The 21,015-nt window shown below is 44.3% G+C and overlaps 1 protein-coding gene across 3 annotated transcripts in view; it reads right to left on the bottom strand.

Moving 5' to 3' along the window:
• Positions 1-21,015, bottom strand: part of LOC110506180 (leucine-rich repeat serine/threonine-protein kinase 1) — a 143,691-nt gene that overhangs the window by 78,058 nt on the left and 44,618 nt on the right. For all 3 annotated transcript variants that reach the window (XM_036964259.1, XM_036964258.1, XM_036964260.1), the window contains 10 exons: positions 19,756-19,868; positions 18,548-18,618; positions 16,369-16,498; positions 13,057-13,169; positions 12,605-12,819; positions 11,013-11,177; positions 3,423-3,595; positions 2,742-2,865; positions 2,442-2,601; positions 1,373-1,649 (listed from right to left, as the gene is read on the bottom strand). In XM_036964259.1, the coding sequence (XP_036820154.1) occupies positions 1,373-1,649; positions 2,442-2,601; positions 2,742-2,865; positions 3,423-3,595; positions 11,013-11,177; positions 12,605-12,819; positions 13,057-13,169; positions 16,369-16,498; positions 18,548-18,618; positions 19,756-19,868 (1,541 nt within the window). The remainder of the gene's footprint in view (positions 1-1,372; positions 1,650-2,441; positions 2,602-2,741; positions 2,866-3,422; positions 3,596-11,012; positions 11,178-12,604; positions 12,820-13,056; positions 13,170-16,368; positions 16,499-18,547; positions 18,619-19,755; positions 19,869-21,015) is intronic.

Raw genomic sequence — 21,015 nt, 5'->3', positions numbered from 1 at the left:
AGGAGGAAGGAGGTGGGGGAGGAGGTAACTGTAGAGGAGGACAAAAGGTAGAGTTAAATGTACAGGAGGAATATAAGGAGACCATGAATGTCCATAGCAGGTTTAGGAGACAGGAGGTGGGGGAGGAGGTAACTGTAGAGGAGGACAAAAGGTAGAGTTAAATGTACAGGAGGAATATAAGGAGACCATGAATGTCCATAGCAGGTTTAGGAGACAGGAGGTGGGGGAGGAGGTAACTGTAGAGGAGGACAAAAGGTAGAGTTAAATGTACAGGAGGAATATAAGGAGACCATGAATGTCCATAGCAGGTTTAGGAGGAAGGAGGTGGGGGAGGAGGTAACTGTAGAGGAGGACAAAAGGTAGAGTTAAATGTACAGGAGGAATATAAGGAGACCATGAATGTCCATAGCAGGTTTAGGAGACCAGAGGTGGGGGAGGAGGTAACTGTAGAGGAGGACAAAAGCTAGAGTTCAATGTACAGGAGGAATATAAGGAGACCATGAATGTCCATAGCAGGTTTAGGAGACAGGAGGTGGGGGAGGAGGTAACTGTAGAGGAGGACAAAAGGTAGAGTTAAATGTACAGGAGGAATATAAGGAGACCATGAATGTCCATAGCAGGTTTAGGAGACAGGAGGTGGGGGAGGAGGTAACTGTAGAGGAGGACAAAAGGTAGAGTTAAATGTACAGGAGGAATATAAGGAGACCATGAATGTCCATAGCAGGTTTAGGAGACAGGAGGTGGGGGAGGAGGTAACTGTAGAGGAGGACAAAAGGTAGAGTTAAATGTACAGGAGGAATATAAGGAGACCATGAATGTCCATAGCAGGTTTAGGAGGAAGGAGGTGGGGGAGGAGGTAACTGTAGAGGAGGACAAAAGGTAGAGTTAAATGTACAGGAGGAATATAAGGAGACCATGAATGTCCATAGCAGGTTTAGGAGACAGGAGGTGGGGGAGGAGGTAACGGTGTAGGAGGAGCAGGACAGAGGTAGGGTTACAATGTTTTGGATGTCCATAAGGGGAACGAGGTGGGGCAGATATATGAGATATGTTATAGGGTCAGTTCTGTTTGCTTTCAGAGAGATAAGCCGTGCTACAAAGTGCATTGTGAATTGTGCATTGAGCCTGAACAGTTCAGTTCGGGTCAGCACGATAGTGCACATCATATCTGAGAATCAGTCTCCAAGTTCTGTAAGCAAACGTAGTGGAATGATGCAGATAGAAATGTCATGAACAGAGCTGACTTGATTCCTTATTCTACAAATCAGAGGCAGGCTTGTTCTACATAACACAGTTCCATCTGAACGGTCCACAATGTTATGCTCTGCTGAACATGGCCCAGGGCCCAGCTCAGAGAACGGCCTGTCCCTACCTATCGCTGGCCACAGGCAGAGCAATCTCAAACTTGGCCAGAAACTGGAAGTACTGCTCCTCCGTCTGCTGGGTGAAGCCCGTTCCCACCAGGAGCATGCGCAGATCCTCCGCTCGGATCACCCCGTTCCAGGCCACCGATCGGGAGCTCTTCAGGTGGATGATCCGCTCCAGACAGTCCGACAGCCACACGGGACAGAGGAAGTAGAGGGTACACAGGCCGTGACTGGTGTCTGGGAAGTGGAGGATGGTGCCTGTCTCGATCAGGAAGCTGATGGCTGGAGAGAGACACGAGGGAAGGAGAGAGGGAGAGAAGAGATCAAGTTTCAAGTTCTTATTGTCACTTGCACAAGTACAGTGAAATGCCTTTCTTTCTCTTTCCCAACAATGCAGCAATTCAGATCAGTAGCACTATAAAAATGACAAACAGTCTAGATGACGGGAGGGAAAATGAAGAGGAATACGTTCATCAGGAACATTTTATATAATAGTCTGGACAATGATATGATATAGTTAGTTCAACCAGGAGGGTTAGTTGTACCTCTCCAAGGGGACCGAGGTTAGTGGCCCCTGGTCTACATAATATGTAAAAGGATGAGAAAGCCAACCTGAAGAGAATGTGTAACTGTGTATGTCAACAATGGACTAATGAAATGTTCCTACCTCACAGCGATTGTTTCAATTAAAACGGTCAAAAAGAAAGAGAAACAGCTTCTTAGCAAAGGGCAATTTCTCCTGCAAGAATTTAGCTAGGAATGTCTGGAAGTGGTCTGAGTGGGGAGGGGCGAACTGACATTTGCTGTTATTGGGAGAGAGGTTTGGAAATCTCTTTCTTATTGGTCTATTAACTAATTTACTGCATGGTGATGTCACCATGGAAGGCCAAAACTCCATCCCACCAAAACTGTCAGAAATTTCAGCTCTTATACTATTATAATTTCACAGTATTATTCCAACCTCATAGCGTGGAAATATATATAAAACACAGGAAAATCACATTTTGACTGAACTGGGCCTTTAATGAAATGTAGAAAAATAAATAATGCTGAAAAAGGAGAGGGGTTTGGCACCGGTCTGCAGGTCCTCGTAGTCTCTGATGTCACTTCCTGGGTTCTGCTCTATGACGAGGTCCAGCTGTGCGTCTGTCAGGTACTGGACCTCGTCTTCTGTGTCCCGCCGACCTCTCTCATCTAGCACCGCTTGCTGCAGTGTAAGGTAGCTCTTTGGGATCTATGAAGGGTTATAGAGGGTTTATAGAGAGGTTATAACGCATCAGGTTACCCACAGAAGAGCTTTATACATAAGCATGCATGCACACACGTGCACAAACACACACACACACACACACACACACACACACACACACTTACCAGTCTGCCCAGTAGCTTGTGTCCGCTAGCTGAACTGCTGCTGTTGTCCTTCATGTAGCAGGCCACCTGGAAGATCAACCTCTTCAGACCATCCAGACCCTCCTGGGTCTTACACGATACCTCACTGAATACACACACACAGTCAGATATACACACACATAGAGTTAGATATACACACACAGAGTCAGATATATACACACACACACACAGAGTCAGATATACACCCACACACACTCAGTCAGATATACACACACACACACACAGTCAGACACACACACACACACGCGCGCGCTTTCATACCAATCGAAACTGTGTGTGCGGTAACCTGACTGTGTGTGTGTTTTGGTGTGTGTGTGTTTTGTGTGTGTTTTGTGTGTGTGTGTGTGTGTGGTGACTGTGTGTGTGTGTGAGACTGTGTGTGTGTGTGTCTGTGTGTGTCTGTGTGTGTGTGTGTGTGTGTGTGTGTGTGTGTGTGTGTGTGTGAGAGAGACTGTGTGTGTGTGTGTGAGACTGTGTGTGTGTGTGAGTGTGTGTGAGTGAGACTGTGTGTGTGTGTGTGTGTGTGTGTGTGTGTGTGTGTGTGTGTGTGTGTGTGTGTGTGTGTGTGTGTGTGTGTGTGTGTGTGTGTGTGTGTGTGTGAGAGACTGTGTGTGTGTCCTACGGTCTCTGTGTATGACTCACTGCAGGTGTTTCCAGGTGATGTCTGGGTAGCCACTGGCCCTGGCGCCTGATGGAGACCTGCATAGTGCCAGGATGTAGGCCCTCAGAGTGGCCACCCGCTCTGTACGGAACTTGGTGTCGATCAGGTCCAGGTGGGTGCCCACCACCACCACCGCAGAGTTAGGTGCACGCGCCTACAGGTCAAAAGTTCAACTTCAGAGGTCATATACAATGCCTTGTAAAACGTATTCACACAGACTTATTCCACATTTTGTTGTGTTAGACTGAATCTCATCAAGTTGTAGTGACATCCTAAGGATGATCAAAGGAAATTGGATGCACCTGAGCTCAATGTGGAGTGTCACAACAAAGGGGTGTGAATACTTATGTAGATTAGATATTTCTCAATTTCAACACATTTGCACAAAAAACATTTCAAACCATGTTTCCACTTTGTCATTATGGGGTATGGTCTATAGATGGGTGAGAAACACATCTATTTCATCCTTTTGAATTCAGGCTGTAACACAATGAAATGTGGAATAAGTCTAGGAGTATGAATTCTTTCTGAAGGCACTGTAGGGAATGACCCCAAATAACTGCTCTGACCCTGTGGCCCAGTACTTCACCCTGATCTCCCTCTCAGCCAGTAGCTGGTGGGATTTTCATCTGAATAAATAAAACACACTGACTTTGACAATAACATTTTTTGGGGTTCAGTAATAAAGTATTATAACGTGATTGTTTATCTAAATCAATTCTTCTGTGGAGTCATTGGATTGTGTCAGTGAGTTTCCACTATATTTCCTACAACAGTGTGGGTGTCATTGGATTGTGTAAGTGAGTTTCCACTATATTTCCTACAACAGTGTGTGTGTGTCATTGTATTGTGTAAGTGAGTTTCCACTATATTTCCTACAACAGTGTGTGTGTCATTGTATTGTGTAAGTGAGTTTCCACTATATTTCCTACAACAGTGTGTGTGTCATTGTATTGTGTAAGTGAGTTTCCACTATATTTCCTACAACAGTGTGTGTGTCATTGTATTGTGTAAGTGAGTTTCCACTATATTTCCTACAACAGTGTGTGTGTCATTGTATTGTGTAAGTGAGTTTCCACTATATTTCCTACAACAGTGTGTGTGTCATTGTATTGTGTAAGTGAGTTTCCACTATATTTCCTACAACAGTGTGTGTCATTGTATTGTGTAAGTGAGTTTCCACTATATTTTCTACAACAGTGTGTTTGTCATTGGATTGTGTAAGTGAGTTTCCACTATATTTCCTACAACAGTGTGTGTGTCATTGTATTGTGTAAGTGAGTTTCCACTATATTTCCTACAACAGTGTGTGTGTCATTGGATTGTGTAAGTGAGTTTCCACTATATTTCCTACAACAGTGTGTGTGTCATTGGATTGTGTAAGTGAGTTTCCACTATATTTCCTACAACAGTGTGTGTGTCATTGTATTGTGTAAGTGAGTTTCCACTATATTTCCTACAACAGTGTGTGTGTCATTGTATTGTGTAAGTGAGTTTCCACTATATTTCCTACAACAGTGTGTGTGTCATTGGATTGTGTAAGTGAGTTTCCACTATATTTCCTACAACAGTGTGTGTGTCATTGTATTGTGTAAGTGAGTTTCCACTATATTTCCTACAACAGTGTGTGTGTCATTGTATTGTGTAAGTGAGTTTCCACTATATTTCCTACAACAGTGTGTGTGTCATTGTATTGTGTAAGTGAGTTTCCACTATATTTCCTACAACAGTGTGTGTGTCATTGTATTGTGTAAGTGAGTTTCCACTATATTTCCTACAACAGTGTGTGTCATTGTATTGTGTAAGTGAGTTTCCACTATATTTTCTACAACAGTGTGTTTGTCATTGGATTGTGTAAGTGAGTTTCCACTATATTTCCTACAACAGTGTGTGTGTCATTGTATTGTGTAAGTGAGTTTCCACTATATTTCCTACAACAGTGTGTGTGTCATTGGATTGTGTAAGTGAGTTTCCACTATATTTCCTACAACAGTGTGTGTGTCATTGTATTGTGTAAGTGAGTTTCCACTATATTTCCTACAACAGTGTGTGTGTCATTGTATTGTGTAAGTGAGTTTCCACTATATTTCCTACAACAGTGTGTGTGTCATTGTATTGTGTAAGTGAGTTTCCACTATATTTCCTACAACAGTGTGTGTGTCATTGTATTGTGTAAGTGAGTTTCCACTATATTTCCTACAACAGTGTGTGTGTCATTGTATTGTGTAAGTGAGTTTCCACTATATTTCCTACAACAGTGTGTGTGTCATTGTATTGTGTAAGTGAGTTTCCACTATATTTCCTACAACAGTGTGTGTGTCATTGTATTGTGTAAGTGAGTTTCCACTATATTTCCTACAACAGTGTGTGTGTCATTGTATTGTGTAAGTGAGTTTCCACTATATTTCCTACAACAGTGTGTGTGTCATTGTATTGTGTAAGTGAGTTTCCACTATATTTCCTACAACAGTGTGTGTGTCATTGTATTGTGTAAGTGAGTTTCCACTACATTTCCTACAACAGTGTGTGTGTCATTGGATTGTGTAAGTGAGTTTCCACTATATTTCCTACAACAGTGTGTGTGTCATTGTATTGTGTAAGTGAGTTTCCACTATATTTCCTACAACAGTGTGTGTGTCATTGTATTGTGTAAGTGAGTTTCCACTATATTTCCTACAACAGTGTGTGTGTCATTGTATTGTGTAAGTGAGTTTCCACTATATTTCCTACAACAGTGTGTGTGTCATTGTATTGTGTAAGTGAGTTTCCACTATATTTCCTACAACAGTGTGTGTGTCATTGTATTGTGTAAGTGAGTTTCCACTATATTTCCTACAACAGTGTGTGTGTCATTGTATTGTGTAAGTGAGTTTCCACTATATTTCCTACAACAGTGTGTGTGTCATTGTATTGTGTAAGTGAGTTTCCACTATATTTCCTACAACAGTGTGTGTGTCATTGTATTGTGTAAGTGAGTTTCCACTATATTTCCTACAACAGTGTGTGTGTCATTGTATTGTGTAAGTGAGTTTCCACTATATTTCCTACAACAGTGTGTGTGTCATTGTATTGTGTAAGTGAGTTTCCACTATATTTCCTACAACAGTGTGTGTGTCATTGTATTGTGTAAGTGAGTTTCCACTATATTTCCTACAACAGTGTGTGTGTCATTGTATTGTGTAAGTGAGTTTCCACTATATTTCCTACAACAGTGTGTGTGTCATTGTATTGTTGCTCTTTATTTTTTATTTTATTTTATTTAGTAAAACTGCATTGTTTGTTAAGGCTTGTAAGTAAGCATTTCACAGAATACCTGTTGTATTCGGCGCATTTGACAAATACAATTTGATTTGATCAGTCCATTTTAAATTGATGAAGGGAAGTGAACAAGTGCACACTTAGAGCAGAAAGGTGGAGAATGAGGACACAGTCATTTCCAGGCTATGAAGGTGTCATGGTCAGTTTTCAGAAAGGTGGAGAATGAGGACACAGTCATTTCCAGGCTATGAAGGTGTTATAGTCAGTTTTCAGAAAGGTGGAGAATGAGGACACAGTCATTTCCAGGCTATGAAGGTGTTATGGTCAGTTTTCAGAAAGGTGGAGAATGAGGACACAGTCATTTCCAGGCTATGAAGGTGTCATGGTCAGTTTTCAGAAAGGTGGAGAATGAGGACACAGTCATTTCCAGGCTATGAAGGTGTCATGGCCAGTTTTCAGAAAGGTGGAGAATGAGGACACAGTCATTTCCAGGCTATGAAGGTGTCATGGCCAGTTTTCAGAAAGGTGGAGAATGAGGACACAGTCATTTCCAGGCTATGAAGGTGTCATGGTCAGTTTTCAGAAAGGTGGAGAATGAGGACACAGTCATTTCCAGGCTATGAAGGTGTTATGGTCAGTTTTCAGAAAGGTGGAGAATGAGGACACAGTCATTTCCAGGCTATGAAGGTGTTATAGTCAGTTTTCAGAAAGGTGGAGAATGAGGACACAGTCATTTCCAGGCTATGAAGGTGTTATGGTCCGTTTTCAGAAAGGTGGAGAATGAGGACACAGTCATTTCCAGGCTATGAAGGTGTTATAGTCAGTTTTCAGAAAGGTGGAGAATGAGGACACAGTCATTTCCAGGCTATGAAGGTGTTATAGTCAGTTTTCAGAAAGGTGGAGAATGAGGACACAGTCATTTCCAGGCTATGAAGGTGTCATGGTCAGTTTTCAGAAAGGTGGAGAATGAGGACACAGTCATTTCCAGGCTATGAAGGTGTCATGGTCAGTTTTCAGAAAGGTGGAGAATGAGGACACAGTCATTTCCAGGCTATGAAGGTGTTATAGTCAGTTTTCAGAAAGGTGGAGAATGAGGACACAGTCATTTCCAGGCTATGAAGGTGTCATGGTCAGTTTTCAGAAAGGTGGAGAATGAGGACACAGTCATTTCCAGGCTATGAAGGTGTTATAGTCAGTTTTCAGAAAGGTGGAGAATGAGGACACAGTCATTTCCAGGCTATGAAGGTGTCATGGCCAGTTTTCAGAAAGGTGGAGAATGAGGACACAGTCATTTCCAGGCTATGAAGGTGTCATGGTCAGTTTTCAGAAAGGTGGAGAATGAGGACACAGTCATTTCCAGGCTATGAAGGTGTTATGGTCAGTTTTCAGAAAGGTGGAGAATGAGGACACAGTCATTTCCAGGCTATGAAGGTGTTATGGTCAGTTTTCAGAAAGGTGGAGAATGAGGACACAGTCATTTCCAGGCTATGAAGGTTTTATGGTCAGTTTTCAGAAAGGTGGAGAATGAGGACACAGTCATTTCCAGGCTATGAAGGTGTCATGGTCAGTTTTCAGAAAGGTGGAGAATGAGGACACAGTCATTTCCAGGCTATGAAGGTGTTATGGTCAGTTTTCAGAAAGGTGGAGAATGAGGACACAGTCATTTCCAGGCTATGAAGGTGTCATGGTCAGTTTTCAGAAAGGTGGAGAATGAGGACACAGTCATTTCCAGGCTATGAAGGTGTCATGGCCAGTTTTCAGAAAGGTGGAGAATGAGGACACAGTCATTTCCAGGCTATGAAGGTGTTATAGTCAGTTTTCAGAAAGGTGGAGAATGAGGACACAGTCATTTCCAGGCTATGAAGGTGTTATAGTCAGTTTTCAGAAAGGTGGAGAATGAGGACACAGTCATTTCCAGGCTATGAAGGTGTTATGGTCAGTTTTCAGAAAGGTGGAGAATGAGGACACAGTCATTTCCAGGCTATGAAGGTGTCATGGCCAGTTTTCAGAAAGGTGGAGAATGAGGACACAGTCATTTCCAGGCTATGAAGGTGTCATGGTCAGTTTTCAGAAAGGTGGAGAATGAGGACACAGTCATTTCCAGGCTATGAAGGTGTCATGGCCAGTTTTCAGAAAGGTGGAGAATGAGGACACAGTCATTTCCAGGCTATGAAGGTGTCATGGTCAGTTTTCAGAAAGGTGGAGAATGAGGACACAGTCATTTCCAGGCTATGAAGGTGTTATGGTCAGTTTTCAGAAAGGTGGAGAATGAGGACACAGTCATTTCCAGGCTATGAAGGTGTTATAGTCAGTTTTCAGAAAGGTGGAGAATGAGGACACAGTCATTTCCAGGCTATGAAGGTGTCATGGCCAGTTTTCAGAAAGGTGGAGAATGAGGACACAGTCATTTCCAGGCTATGAAGGTGTCATGGTCAGTTTTCAGAAAGGTGGAGAATGAGGACACAGTCATTTCCAGGCTATGAAGGTGTCATGGCCAGTTTTCAGAAAGGTGGAGAATGAGGACACAGTCATTTCCAGGCTATGAAGGTGTCATGGACAGTTTTCAGAAAGGTGGAGAATGAGGACACAGTCATTTCCAGGCTATGAAGGTGTTATAGTCAGTTTTCAGAAAGGTGGAGAATGAGGAAACAGTCATTTCCAGGCTATGAAGGTGTCATGGTCAGTTTTCAGAAAGGTGGAGAATGAGGACACAGTCATTTCCAGGCTATGAAGGTGTTATAGTCAGTTTTCAGAAAGGTGGAGAATGAGGACACAGTCATTTCCAGGCTATGAAGGTGTTATGGTCAGTTTTCAGAAAGGTGGAGAATGAGGACACAGTCATTTCCAGGCTATAAAGGTGTTATAGTCAGTTTTCAGAAAGGTGGAGAATGAGGACACAGTCATTTCCAGGCTATGAAGGTGTTATGGTCAGTTTTCAGAAAGGTGGAGAATGAGGACACAGTCATTTCCAGGCTATGAAGGTGTTATAGTCAGTTTTCAGAAAGGTGGAGAATGAGGACACAGTCATTTCCAGGCTATGAAGGTGTCATGGTCAGTTTTCAGAAAGGTGGAGAATGAGGACACAGTCATTTCCAGGCTATGAAGGTGTTATAGTCAGTTTTCAGAAAGATGGAGAATGAGGACACAGTCATTTCCAGGCTATGAAGGTGTCATGGCCAGTTTTCAGAAAGGTGGAGAATGAGGACACAGTCATTTCCAGGCTATGAAGGTGTCATGGTCAGTTTTCAGAAAGGTGGAGAATGAGGACACAGTCATTTCCAGGCTATGAAGGTGTCATGGCCAGTTTTCAGAAAGGTGGAGAATGAGGACACAGTCATTTCCAGGCTATGAAGGTGTTATAGTCAGTTTTCAGAAAGGTGGAGAATGAGGACACAGTCATTTCCAGGCTATGAAGGTGTCATGGTCAGTTTTCAGAAAGGTGGAGAATGAGGACACAGTCATTTCCAGGCTATGAAGGTGTCATGGCCAGTTTTCAGAAAGGTGGAGAATGAGGACAGTCATTTCCAGGCTATGAAGGTGTTATAGTCAGTTTTCAGAAAGGTGGAGAATGAGGACACAGTCATTTCCAGGCTATGAAGGTGTCATGGTCAGTTTTCAGAAAGGTGGAGAATGAGGACACAGTCATTTCCAGGCTATGAAGGTGTCATGGCCAGTTTTCAGAAAGGTGGAGAATGAGGACACAGTCATTTCCAGGCTATGAAGGTGTTATAGTCAGTTTTCTTTATGTTTTACTTCTACAGATTTGACATTTAGAATCCCAGAGGTCATTGTGGCCAGACCGGACGACTCATCCACGTCCTTCTGCCTCAGTTCCACCGCTACGTCTACCGTTCCTTCCCACAGTGGAAATAGACATGACCTTTGTAGTTAAAACCCTGACGCCTGTCAGAGTCATTTGAAAAAATACGATTGAGGCTCTTTTATTCTCTCAAGTACTTTTTACCATTGTTGTATAACACCTATAAAATAAAATGAATTATTTGTATAGAATATTGACAGACAGATGTTGTAGCCATGAAAAGATAGTGGAGTCAATTCAGGTCAAATCATTTAAGGAATTGAAAAAATGTATAATTGAAAATATAATCATGAAGAGGCTTTGGGTGAGCAGGTATGTTCCCATTCAGTAGAATATACTTCTCCCCACCAGAGGACTACTGTTCTCCCACTAGCCTGCCTCTCCCTCTATTCCCAACTGTCTAATTAAAGTCAATATGTTTTGAATGTCTTTCTTTAATAAAAAGAAGAAACTAAATGGCACTGAAGTGTGACTAACATGTTTTCTGCCTCACCTCAATGTTAAGCAGCCAGGACTGTAGACTGGCTACAGCCTCCTCTCCCAGAGCTAGATTCCATATGACTACGTACAAGGCCTTGTCCGTGAAGAAACACTGGTTGACCGTGGACATGTTGGCCGGACCGCCGATGTCCCACACGTTGAACGCCACGGAGTCCGCCTGTTACGGTGGTGGAATTAAAACAAGAAGCATTACATGTATAACACTCTAAAACAAATGACTACAAAATGATACCACAGTCAAAACCTACCTTAGTTGAATGACTGACTGAAAAAAAATGAATATTTTGGAGATGCAATTCCTACTCCTTCTGCCTCAGTTCCACCCCTACGCCTATACAGGAGGAGATGTGATTCCTACTCCTTCTGCCTCAGTTCCACCCCTACGTCTATACAGGAGGAGATGTGATTCCTACTCCTTCTGCCTCAGTTCCACCCCTACGTCTATACAGGAGGAGATGTGATTCCTACTCCTTCTGCCTCAGTTCCACCCCTACGTCTATACAGGAGGAGATGTGATTCCTACTCCTTCTGCCTCAGTTCCACCCCTACGTCTATACAGGAGGAGTTGTGATGTAATATTGTGTCAAGATGAGGGTTAATCTCTCTTGGACCGACGTAAAATAAATGGTATCCTAATCGAGCATCTGACGTAATTACACCAGATTTTATTTCTGGGTTTCCAAGATTAGGAATGGGTCAACATGACCGCCTTTGTGTTCCTTTATAACATGACATAATCGTAGTAGCCATCCCAGGCTAAAAACAGACTGGCAGCCACACACACACGCCAGGCTCAAAACAGACTGGCAGCCAGGCTCAAAACAAACTGGCAGCCAGGCTCAAAACAAACTGGCAGCCAGGCTCAAAACAAACTGTCAGCCAGGCTCAAAACAAACTGTCAGCCAGGCTCAAAACACACTGGCAGCCAGGCTCAAAACACACTGGCAGCCAGGCTCAAAACAAACTGTCAGCCAGGCTCAAAACAAACTGTCAGCCAGGCTCAAAACAAACTGGCAGCCAGGCTCAAAACAAACTGGCAGCCAGAATCAAAACAAACTGGCAGCCAGAATCAAAACAAACTGGCAGCCAGAATCAAAACAAACTGGCAGCCAGAATCAAAACAAACTGGCAGCCAGAATCAAAACAAACTGGCAGCCAGAATCAAAACAAACTGGCAGCCAGAATCAAAACAAACTGGCAGCCAGAATCAAAACAAACTGGCAGCCAGAATCAAAACAAACTGGCAGCCAGAATCAAAACAAACTGGCAGCCAGGCTCAAAACAAACTGGCAGCCAGGCTCAAAACAAACTGGCAGCCAGGCTCAAAACAAACTGGCAGCCAGGCTCAGCTTCACATTTGATTTTGTTGCCTTAAAATATTATCTTATAAATGGACTCAAATGGATTTTTGTCCTACCGGTCTACACAACTTACTCTACAAAGTGAAAGAAAAATTAAAGAAAATGTTCCTAATTAATTTAAAATAAAATATGTATTGATTGAGTATGTCTTCCCACCCCAGAGCAAATAGTTGATGGAAGTACCTTGGGCGTGTATTCTGTATGCATGTGTGTGTTCTCTTACGCTAGCTTTAACCCCATTGGGTCGGTCCAGTTCCCAAGTAGCTGTGCTGATGTTTCGTTCTGCAGGGGAGAAAGGGGAGGTCCTGCCCGTCTGCAACGCCTCCAGGAGGGCTGTCTTTCCCTGTCGAGGAGGACCAATCACAAGAAGCTTCAGCAGCTTACAGGGCTCCGCCTTCCGTAGGTGGGCTCGGAGGAAGGACAGCACTGATGCTGGACCTGAGAAAGGGAGATACCTAGTCAGTTGTACAAATTAATGCATTCAACTGAAATGTGTCTCCCGCATTTAACTCAACCCCTCTGAATCAGAGAGGTGCTGACGGCTGCCTTAATGGACATCTCCGTCATCTGACCCGGGGAACAGTGAGACACGATTAAAAAACAAACACCACCCGCCCACCCACCCACCCACCCCCACACCCACACCCACACACACACAGTGTGGTGGTACTTTACCTTCTTTCCTGATGTCCTGGGGAACATTAGTGATGTTGAGGTCCTCAATGTCCAACTGCCACAGGTTAGAGAGCTGCCCCAACTCAGCTGGAAGCTCCCGAATACCTGGATTACTGTTCTCAGATCAGGGGAGAGAGATGGAGTTAGGTACTATACATACAAGGATACCTGTGTTACTGTTCTCAGATCAGGGGAGAGAGAGATGGAGTTAGGTACTATACATACAAGGATACCTGTGTTACTGTTCTCAGATCAGGGGAGCCAGAGGACGAGTTTGATGGGTGAATGTTCATGCGTTTATGTTACGGATACAAGTATCCTGTGTGTGTATCCTGTGTGTGTGTGTTTCTTTTCTCTCCTTCTCCCCTCACAGGTGAAAATCATCACTCCCCAATCAGTCAACAATCAATCATCAATCTGAAGACACACCTCCTCCTGTTTCCTACCCTATCACAGTTCCTTCCCCATGGTTTAAAAACCCCATCATTTGTTTGCTCTGGAGCTCAATCTCTTTGTAAATGCCATGTTTGTGTTTCACTCGCTCTCTGTGTATTAATTAACCTCTCTGTTGTTTGAGCACCTCCATAGCACTTTGTCATCACCTGTGAGTATTGTTTTTGGTTATGGTGTTTGTTTGTTGCTGGTGGGAAAAGGGGGAAACAAGACAAGTCGCCCATGGGCATACACTACCCGTAGGTGAACTTTGTTAAATACACTAGTTAGAACTGGGCGGACCACCCACTGTATTTTTGGTTAGTTAGTTAGCTGTTGTTAAAGTAGGCTAGTCTAGCTTAGGGGTGTTTTTGTATACTTATTGTTTCTTTCCTTGGGTCCAGCTCAGCCCCTTTTCCTGCTCCCCCCATTACCGTGTGTTTATAAATAAACCCTGAGTTTGACGGTATTATTTCAGTTGTCGTGGTTATTTCGTTCACACTTTGTCACAATTATAATTTGCATGAGTTATGTTACGGGTCTCATTACCATCCCCCCTAGACTGTCGGGCCAAAAGGGATTCGTAACAGTTTACATCATATGATCTCTGAAAACATAGGGGAATGCTAATGGGACAGGGTGTTTCTCATCCTCAACATGTCCTATTGCTTTGTGAACATAGAGAAACATTGGGAGAAACTAAATAATGGAATAATGGGCCGGTTTCCTGGACACAGATTAAACCTAGTCTTGGGCTAAGAACCACTTTCAATGGGTATTATTCCATGGAGGACTGACTGGTCATCATGTTGGGCTAAGAACCACTTTCAATGGGTATTATTCCATGGAAGACTGACTGGTCATCATGTTGGGCTAAGAACCACTTTAATGGGTATTATTCCATGGAAGACTGACTGGTCATCATGTTGGGCTAAGAACCACTTTCAATGGGTATTATTCCATGGAGGACTGACTAGTCATCATGTTGGGCTAAGAACCACTTCAATGGGTATTATTCCATGGAGGACTGACTGGTCATCATGTTGGGCTAAGAACCACTTCAATGGGTATTATTCCATGGAAGACTGACTGGTCATCATGTTGGGCTAAGAACCACTTTCAATGGGTATTATTCCATGGAGGACTGACTAGTCATCATGTTGGGCTAAGAACCACTTCAATGGGTATTATTCCATGGAAGACTGACTGGTCATCATGTTGGGCTAAGAACCACTTTCAATGGGTATTATTCCATGGAGGACTGACTAGTCATCATGTTGGGCTAAGAACCACTTCAATGGGTATTATTCCATGGAAGACTGACTGGTCATCATGTTGGGCTAAGAACCACTTCAATGGGTATTATTCCATGGAAGACTGACTAGTCATCATGTTGGGCTAAGAACCACTTCAATGGGTATTATTCCATGGAGGACTGACTAGTCGTCATGTTGGGCTAAGAACCACTTTCAATGGGTATTATTCCATGGAGGACTGACTAGTCATCATGTTGGGCTAAGAACCACTTCAATGGGTATTATTCCATGGAGGACTGACTGGTCATCATGTTGGGCTAAGAACCACTTTCAATGGGTATTATTCCATGGAGGACTGACTAGTCATCATGTTGGGCTAAGAACCACTTCAATGGGTATTATTCCATGGAGGACTGACTAGTCATCATGTTGGGCTAAGAACCACTTCAATGGGTATTATTCCATGGAGGACTGACTGGTCATCATGTTGGGCTAAGAACCACTTTCAATGGGTATTATTCCATGGAGGACTGACTAGTCATCATGTTGGGCTAAGAACCACTTTCAATGGGTATTATTCCATGGAAGACTGACTAGTCATCATGTTGGGCTAAGAACCACTTCAATGGGTATTATTCCATGGAGGACTGACTGGTCATCATGTTGGGCTAAGAACCACTTCAATGGGTATTATTCCATGGAAGACTGACTAGTCATCATGTGTCTGGGAAAACAAGCAGAAGGCTAAAGGTGAGACCATCGCCTTATTGTTCTGGATGAGAACTAACTCTATTCACTAGTCTAGCCTGGACTACCATGACCGATATTACACAGGACTGGATGACAACAAAACAACATCTGAGTGGGAAAGAGGATCTCCAGCTAAACCTCCACATCACACTCTGGGCCACAACCAGACTCTACATAGTGCACTACTTTGGACCAGGGCCCATTGGGACGCCCATAGGTCTCTGGTCAAAAGTAGTGCACTATGTAGGGAATAGGGTGTCGTTTTGGACATAGCCCGTGTATTCCTGTTGGAGCCTCCAGTCTGGAAGACTGTGAGAAGTGGACAGAGAACAGTGACCCTGGTGACCCACAGAAAACAGCTGGCAACAGCTGCCTCCAAATCAGTTCACAACAGGAAGGACTGGACAGGACAACCAGAGAGTGGGGCTGTGTAATAAATACTCTAAAATGCTTCCTTTCCTTGTCTCCTTTGCTTTTTTATTAGCAGTGTGTGATGACAGGAATGGACAGATGTCTACGTTGATGTCTACAGGTGTTCAGCTAGGTTGGTGACCACAGGATTTACCAGACGGCACAAACACATCTGAGACCCCCATGTTAGTTTTCAGCTGTTGTGTCCCACCTCAGTATAAGGAAGTTATGGAGGAAAGGGACCAGGAAATATGGGGAGTTAAGGAGATTGGGACTAATTCTAGGGCACTTAAATTGGGATGAGAGCTTGGTGAGGAAAGCAGATGAGGAGACAAGAAAAGTATAGTCAGTCTAGGGACGTAACTAGAGAAATTATGTGGTGAAAGAGCTGGGTGAGATTGATAGGAGACAGGGAAAAGAGACAAGGAAAGGAGGCTTGTGTGATGAGGCTTGGGGCACTTACTTGGAGAGGTAGAGCTCCATGAGGTTTCTCAGGCCACACACGGACTGGGGCACACACTCCAGCTGGTTGTCGTTCAAGGAAAGCACTTCCAAAGCATCCCGCAAAATTACTGGAAACTCGATTGGGCATACTGTCAAGCAGGGGAAAGGCACATGCACACACACACACACACACACACACACACACACACACTCTCACGGTCAATGACCATCAGCAGTCACTGCAGGATCAGGATGTACAGTATGGGGTTACTAATTGCTGGAGCGGTCAGAGAAGGGGGAGAGAAAGAGAGATATGGAGGGAGAGAGAGAAAAGAGAGATATGGAGGGAGAGAGCGAAAAGAGAGAGATATGGAGGGAGAGAGTGAGAAAAGAGAGATATGGAGGGAGAGAGAGAAAGAGATATGGAGGGAGAGAGAGAGAAAAGAGAGATATGGAGGGAGAGAGTGAGAGAAAAGAGAGAGATATGGAGGGAGAGAGAGAACAGAGAGAGATATGGAGGGAGAGAGAGAAAAGAGAGAGATATGGAGGGAGAGAGAGAAAAGAGAGATATGGAGGGAGAGAGAGAAAAGAGATATGGAGGGAGAGAGAGAAAAGAGAGAGATATGGAGGGAGAGAGTGAGAGAGAAAAGAGATATGGAGGGAGAGAGAAAAGAGAGATGGAGGGAGAGAGTGAGAGAAAAAAGAGAGATATGGAGGAAGAGTGAGAGAGAAAAGAGAGAGATATGGAGGTAGAGAGAGAGAGAAAAGAGAGAGATATGGAGGGAGAGAGAGAAAAGAGAGATATGGAGGGAGAGAGAGAAAAGAGAGTGAAAGAGCACGACTGGGTTAAGACTGTGTGGTCCAGATGACCGTGATGAGAGGCATAGAGGGGTTTCCAAACCACATGAGCAAGGGCTTTGGACCCAAATGTGACCAGCATCACTGCTCATATAGGCTGTTTATTCAACTCTGTCCATGCCACAACCGGCAGAATGAGAATCTGACCAGACAACCAACAAAGTAATTATTCTACCACAGTCCCAGTACAGACTGCCACAGTCCCAGTACAGACTGCCACAGTCCCAGTACAGACTGCCACAGACCCAGTACAGACTGCCACAGACCCAGTACAGACTGCCACAGATCCAGTACAGACTGCCACAGACCCAGTACAGACTGCCACAGTCCCAGTACAGACTGCCACAGTCCCAGTACAGACTGCCACAGACCCAGTACAGACTGCCACAGATCCAGTACAGACTGCCACAGTCCCAGTACAGACTGCCACAGTCCCAGTACAGACTGCCACAGTCCCAGTACAGACTGCCACAGTCCCAGTACAGACTGCCACAGATCCAGTACAGACTGCCACAGTCCCAGTACAGACTGCCACAGTCCCAGTACAGACTGCCACAGTCCCAGTACAGACTGCCACAGACCCAGTACAGACTGCCACAGTCCCAGTACAGACTGCCACAGACCCAGTACAGACTGCCACAGACCCAGTACAGACTGCCACAGACCCAGTACAGACTGCCACAGACCCAGTACAGACTGCCACAGATCCAGTACAGACTGCCACAGACCCAGTACAGACTGCCACAGATCCAGTACAGACTGCCACAGATCCAGTACAGACTGCCACAGTCCCAGTACAGACTGCCACAGATCCAGTACAGACTGCCACAGTCCCAGTACAGACTGCCACAGATCCAGTACAGACTGCCACAGACCCAGTACAGACTGCCACAGATCCAGTACAGACTGCCACATATCCAGTACAGACTGCCACAGACCCAGTACAGACTGCCACAGATCCAGTACAGACTGCCACAGATCCAGTACAGACTGCCACAGTCCCAGTACAGACTGCCACAGATCCAGTTACACTCCAGTCCTGTTACAGACCACTACAGATCGGTTCAGTCCAGTTCACTACAGTTCATTACAAACCACGACAGATCGGTTCAGTCCAGTTCACTACAGTTCATTACAAACCACGACAGATCGGTTCAGTCCAGTTCACTACAGTTCATTACAAACCACGACAGATGGGTCTAGTCCAGTTTAAGTCCAGTTCACTACAGACCACTATGGTTCAGTCCAGTCATGTCAAGTTTAAAAGTCCAGTCCATGTTAGACCACTAAAGTAACACTACAGTCAACAGCGCCAGTCCACATGAGTCCGGAACCAGTACCTGGGTCCGGGTCTCTCCGGTGCCATGTGGTCAGGAAGGCCAGCCTCCTGGTTTTGGGTCCCTCCTCAGTCCTGAAACAAAACGGTTCCAACTTCCATCACATTCATGCATTCTTGGTTGTATTTTTTATTGTTTACCATGTCAGCTGAAAAGTGCTCATCTAGGATCAGTTTTTCCTTTGAGATTATAATGAATAAGATTAGGGGCCTGAATAAAGATAGGGCGGGACCTGATCCTAGATCGGGAGTCCTACTCTGAGACGCTTGATGCATATAGCCCCAGGTACCATTACAGTAGTTTGCCCCTTCCCCCAAGTCCTACCCCTTCCCCTACCCCTTCCCCCAAGTCCTACCCCTCCCCCCAAGTCCTACCTCTACCATATTACCTTCATTAATCCATAGTACCCAACGTTGCTAACACCAAAACGTTATGGACTAGGGTAAGGAGGAAGCTAGGGTTAAAAATGGAACCAGGCCTTGAAGTGAGAGGAAAATATTAAAAGTAAGAGGTTAAGGCCGTGTCCAGAAACAACTCCTAGGCCCTAGACACTTAAACCCCGTCCAGAAACAACTCCTAGCCCCTAGACCCTAGACACTTAGAACCCAACCAGAAACAACTCCTATCCCATTGAATCTAATCAAATCAAATGTATTTATAAAGCCCTTCTTACATCAGCTGATGTCACAAAGTGCTGTACAGAAACCCAGCCTAAAACCCCAAACAGTAAGCAATGCAGGTGTAGAAGCACGGTGGCTAGGAAAAACTCCCTAGAAAGGCCAAAACCTAGGAAGAAACCTAGAGAGGAACCAGGCTATGAGGGGTGGCCAGTCCTTTTCTGGCTGTGCCGGGTGGAGATTATAACAGAACATGGCCAAGATGTTCAAATGTTCATAAATGACCAGCATGGTCAAATAATAATAATCACAGTAGTTGTCGAGGGTGCAGCAAGTCAGCACCTCAGGAGTAAATGTCAGTTGACTTTTCATAGCCAATCATTAAGAGCATCTCTACCACTCCTGCTGTCTCTAGAGAGTTGAAAACAGCAGGTCTGGGACAGGTAGCACGTCCGGTGAACAGGTCAGGGCTCCATAGCCACAGGCAGAACTCAGTATCTAGCACCTTTAGATCTAAACAAGTTTCTAGGGGCTAGTAGTTGTTTCTGGACGGGGCCTAAGTGTGAGTGGTAAGATGTATGACCTTTCACCTACTTGCCCAGATGGTTCCTGGAGAGGTCAAGGGTTCTGAGCAGAGAGCATTTCCACTTGTTGGGTGCCGGGAGAGTGGAGATCTGATTCCTACCCAGTCTGAGAGAGACCAGGGCCTGATGAAGAGAATGAGTGGGAGAGGAGGAGGGAGAGAAAGATAGGGAGAGAAAGGGGGAGGGAGGGAAAGAGGGAGAAAGAGACAGAGTGTCACCAAAGCATGGCCTGTGGTCATGACAACTTAATTTACATCTAGTGTCCCCATTTCCCTGTCTACCGTTGGCGTCACTCTCTCTCTTCACTCTCTCACTCTTCTGTTTCTCTTCCTCTATTCTATTCTAATAAAACACCGCAAATGCCACTATAATCAACAATCTTGCATTAATTCCTTCACAAATATTTGGAAAATTGCTTCATAAAGCCCATAGCATTCCTGAGGTAAATGAAACACTCCATCGTTCTCCTCGGAATTCAGGAACCTAAATTAAACTTAACATCCGTTTCCATTCATTATTACTGTTACGCTAATATCTTTAAAACCTAATCAAGCGTACCGTGATTCATCGTACTAACGCTGAGAACAAGGTTGATGTTTTACGTATTCCTAACCAAATTGTGTTTTTTTGTTAGTTTCTTTACATTGTTTGTAACTTTTTAAACTTATTTTGTACATAATATTGCTGCTACCATCTCTTATGACCGAAAATAACTTCTAGACATCAGAACTGCAAATACTCACCACACACTATCAGAATCCTTTTTTTCCTTTAACAAGTCGAGCCTGACGTGAATGACACACTGCTTTCCCGGGAACAGGCCCAGATCCCCGTCATTTGCGTGAAGAGAAGGCGGAGAAAAAGGGGCCGGAGGGCGGGCTGCCTTCTGAGAATTAGTAGGCGATCGAATAAACCCCCACTGCCTTCCATTCTGCTAGAAAACGTGCAATCTTTGGAGAATAAATCGATGACCTATGCGGAAGATTAAACTACCAACGGGACATTCAAAACTGTAATATCTTATGCTTCACGGAGTTGTGGCTGAACGACAACATTATCAACATACAGCTGGCTGGTTATACGCTGTATCGGCAGGATAGAACAGCAGCGTCTGGTAAGACAAGGGGCGGCGGACTATGTATTTTTGTAAATAGCTGATGTACGATATAGATTTTTGTATTTTTCGTAGCTGTCTAAATACCGCCACAGACTAACACACTAAGACTGCACTGAATGAGCTGTATTCCACCATAAGCAAACAGGAAAACAC

This window comes from Oncorhynchus mykiss, chromosome 26, assembly GCF_013265735.2.
Source record: "Oncorhynchus mykiss isolate Arlee chromosome 26, USDA_OmykA_1.1, whole genome shotgun sequence".
In the NCBI taxonomy this organism is placed as follows: Eukaryota; Metazoa; Chordata; class Actinopteri; order Salmoniformes; family Salmonidae; genus Oncorhynchus; species Oncorhynchus mykiss.
Note: the sequence above shows the minus strand (reverse complement) of the source record. Positions and strands in the feature narration are given on the sequence as shown.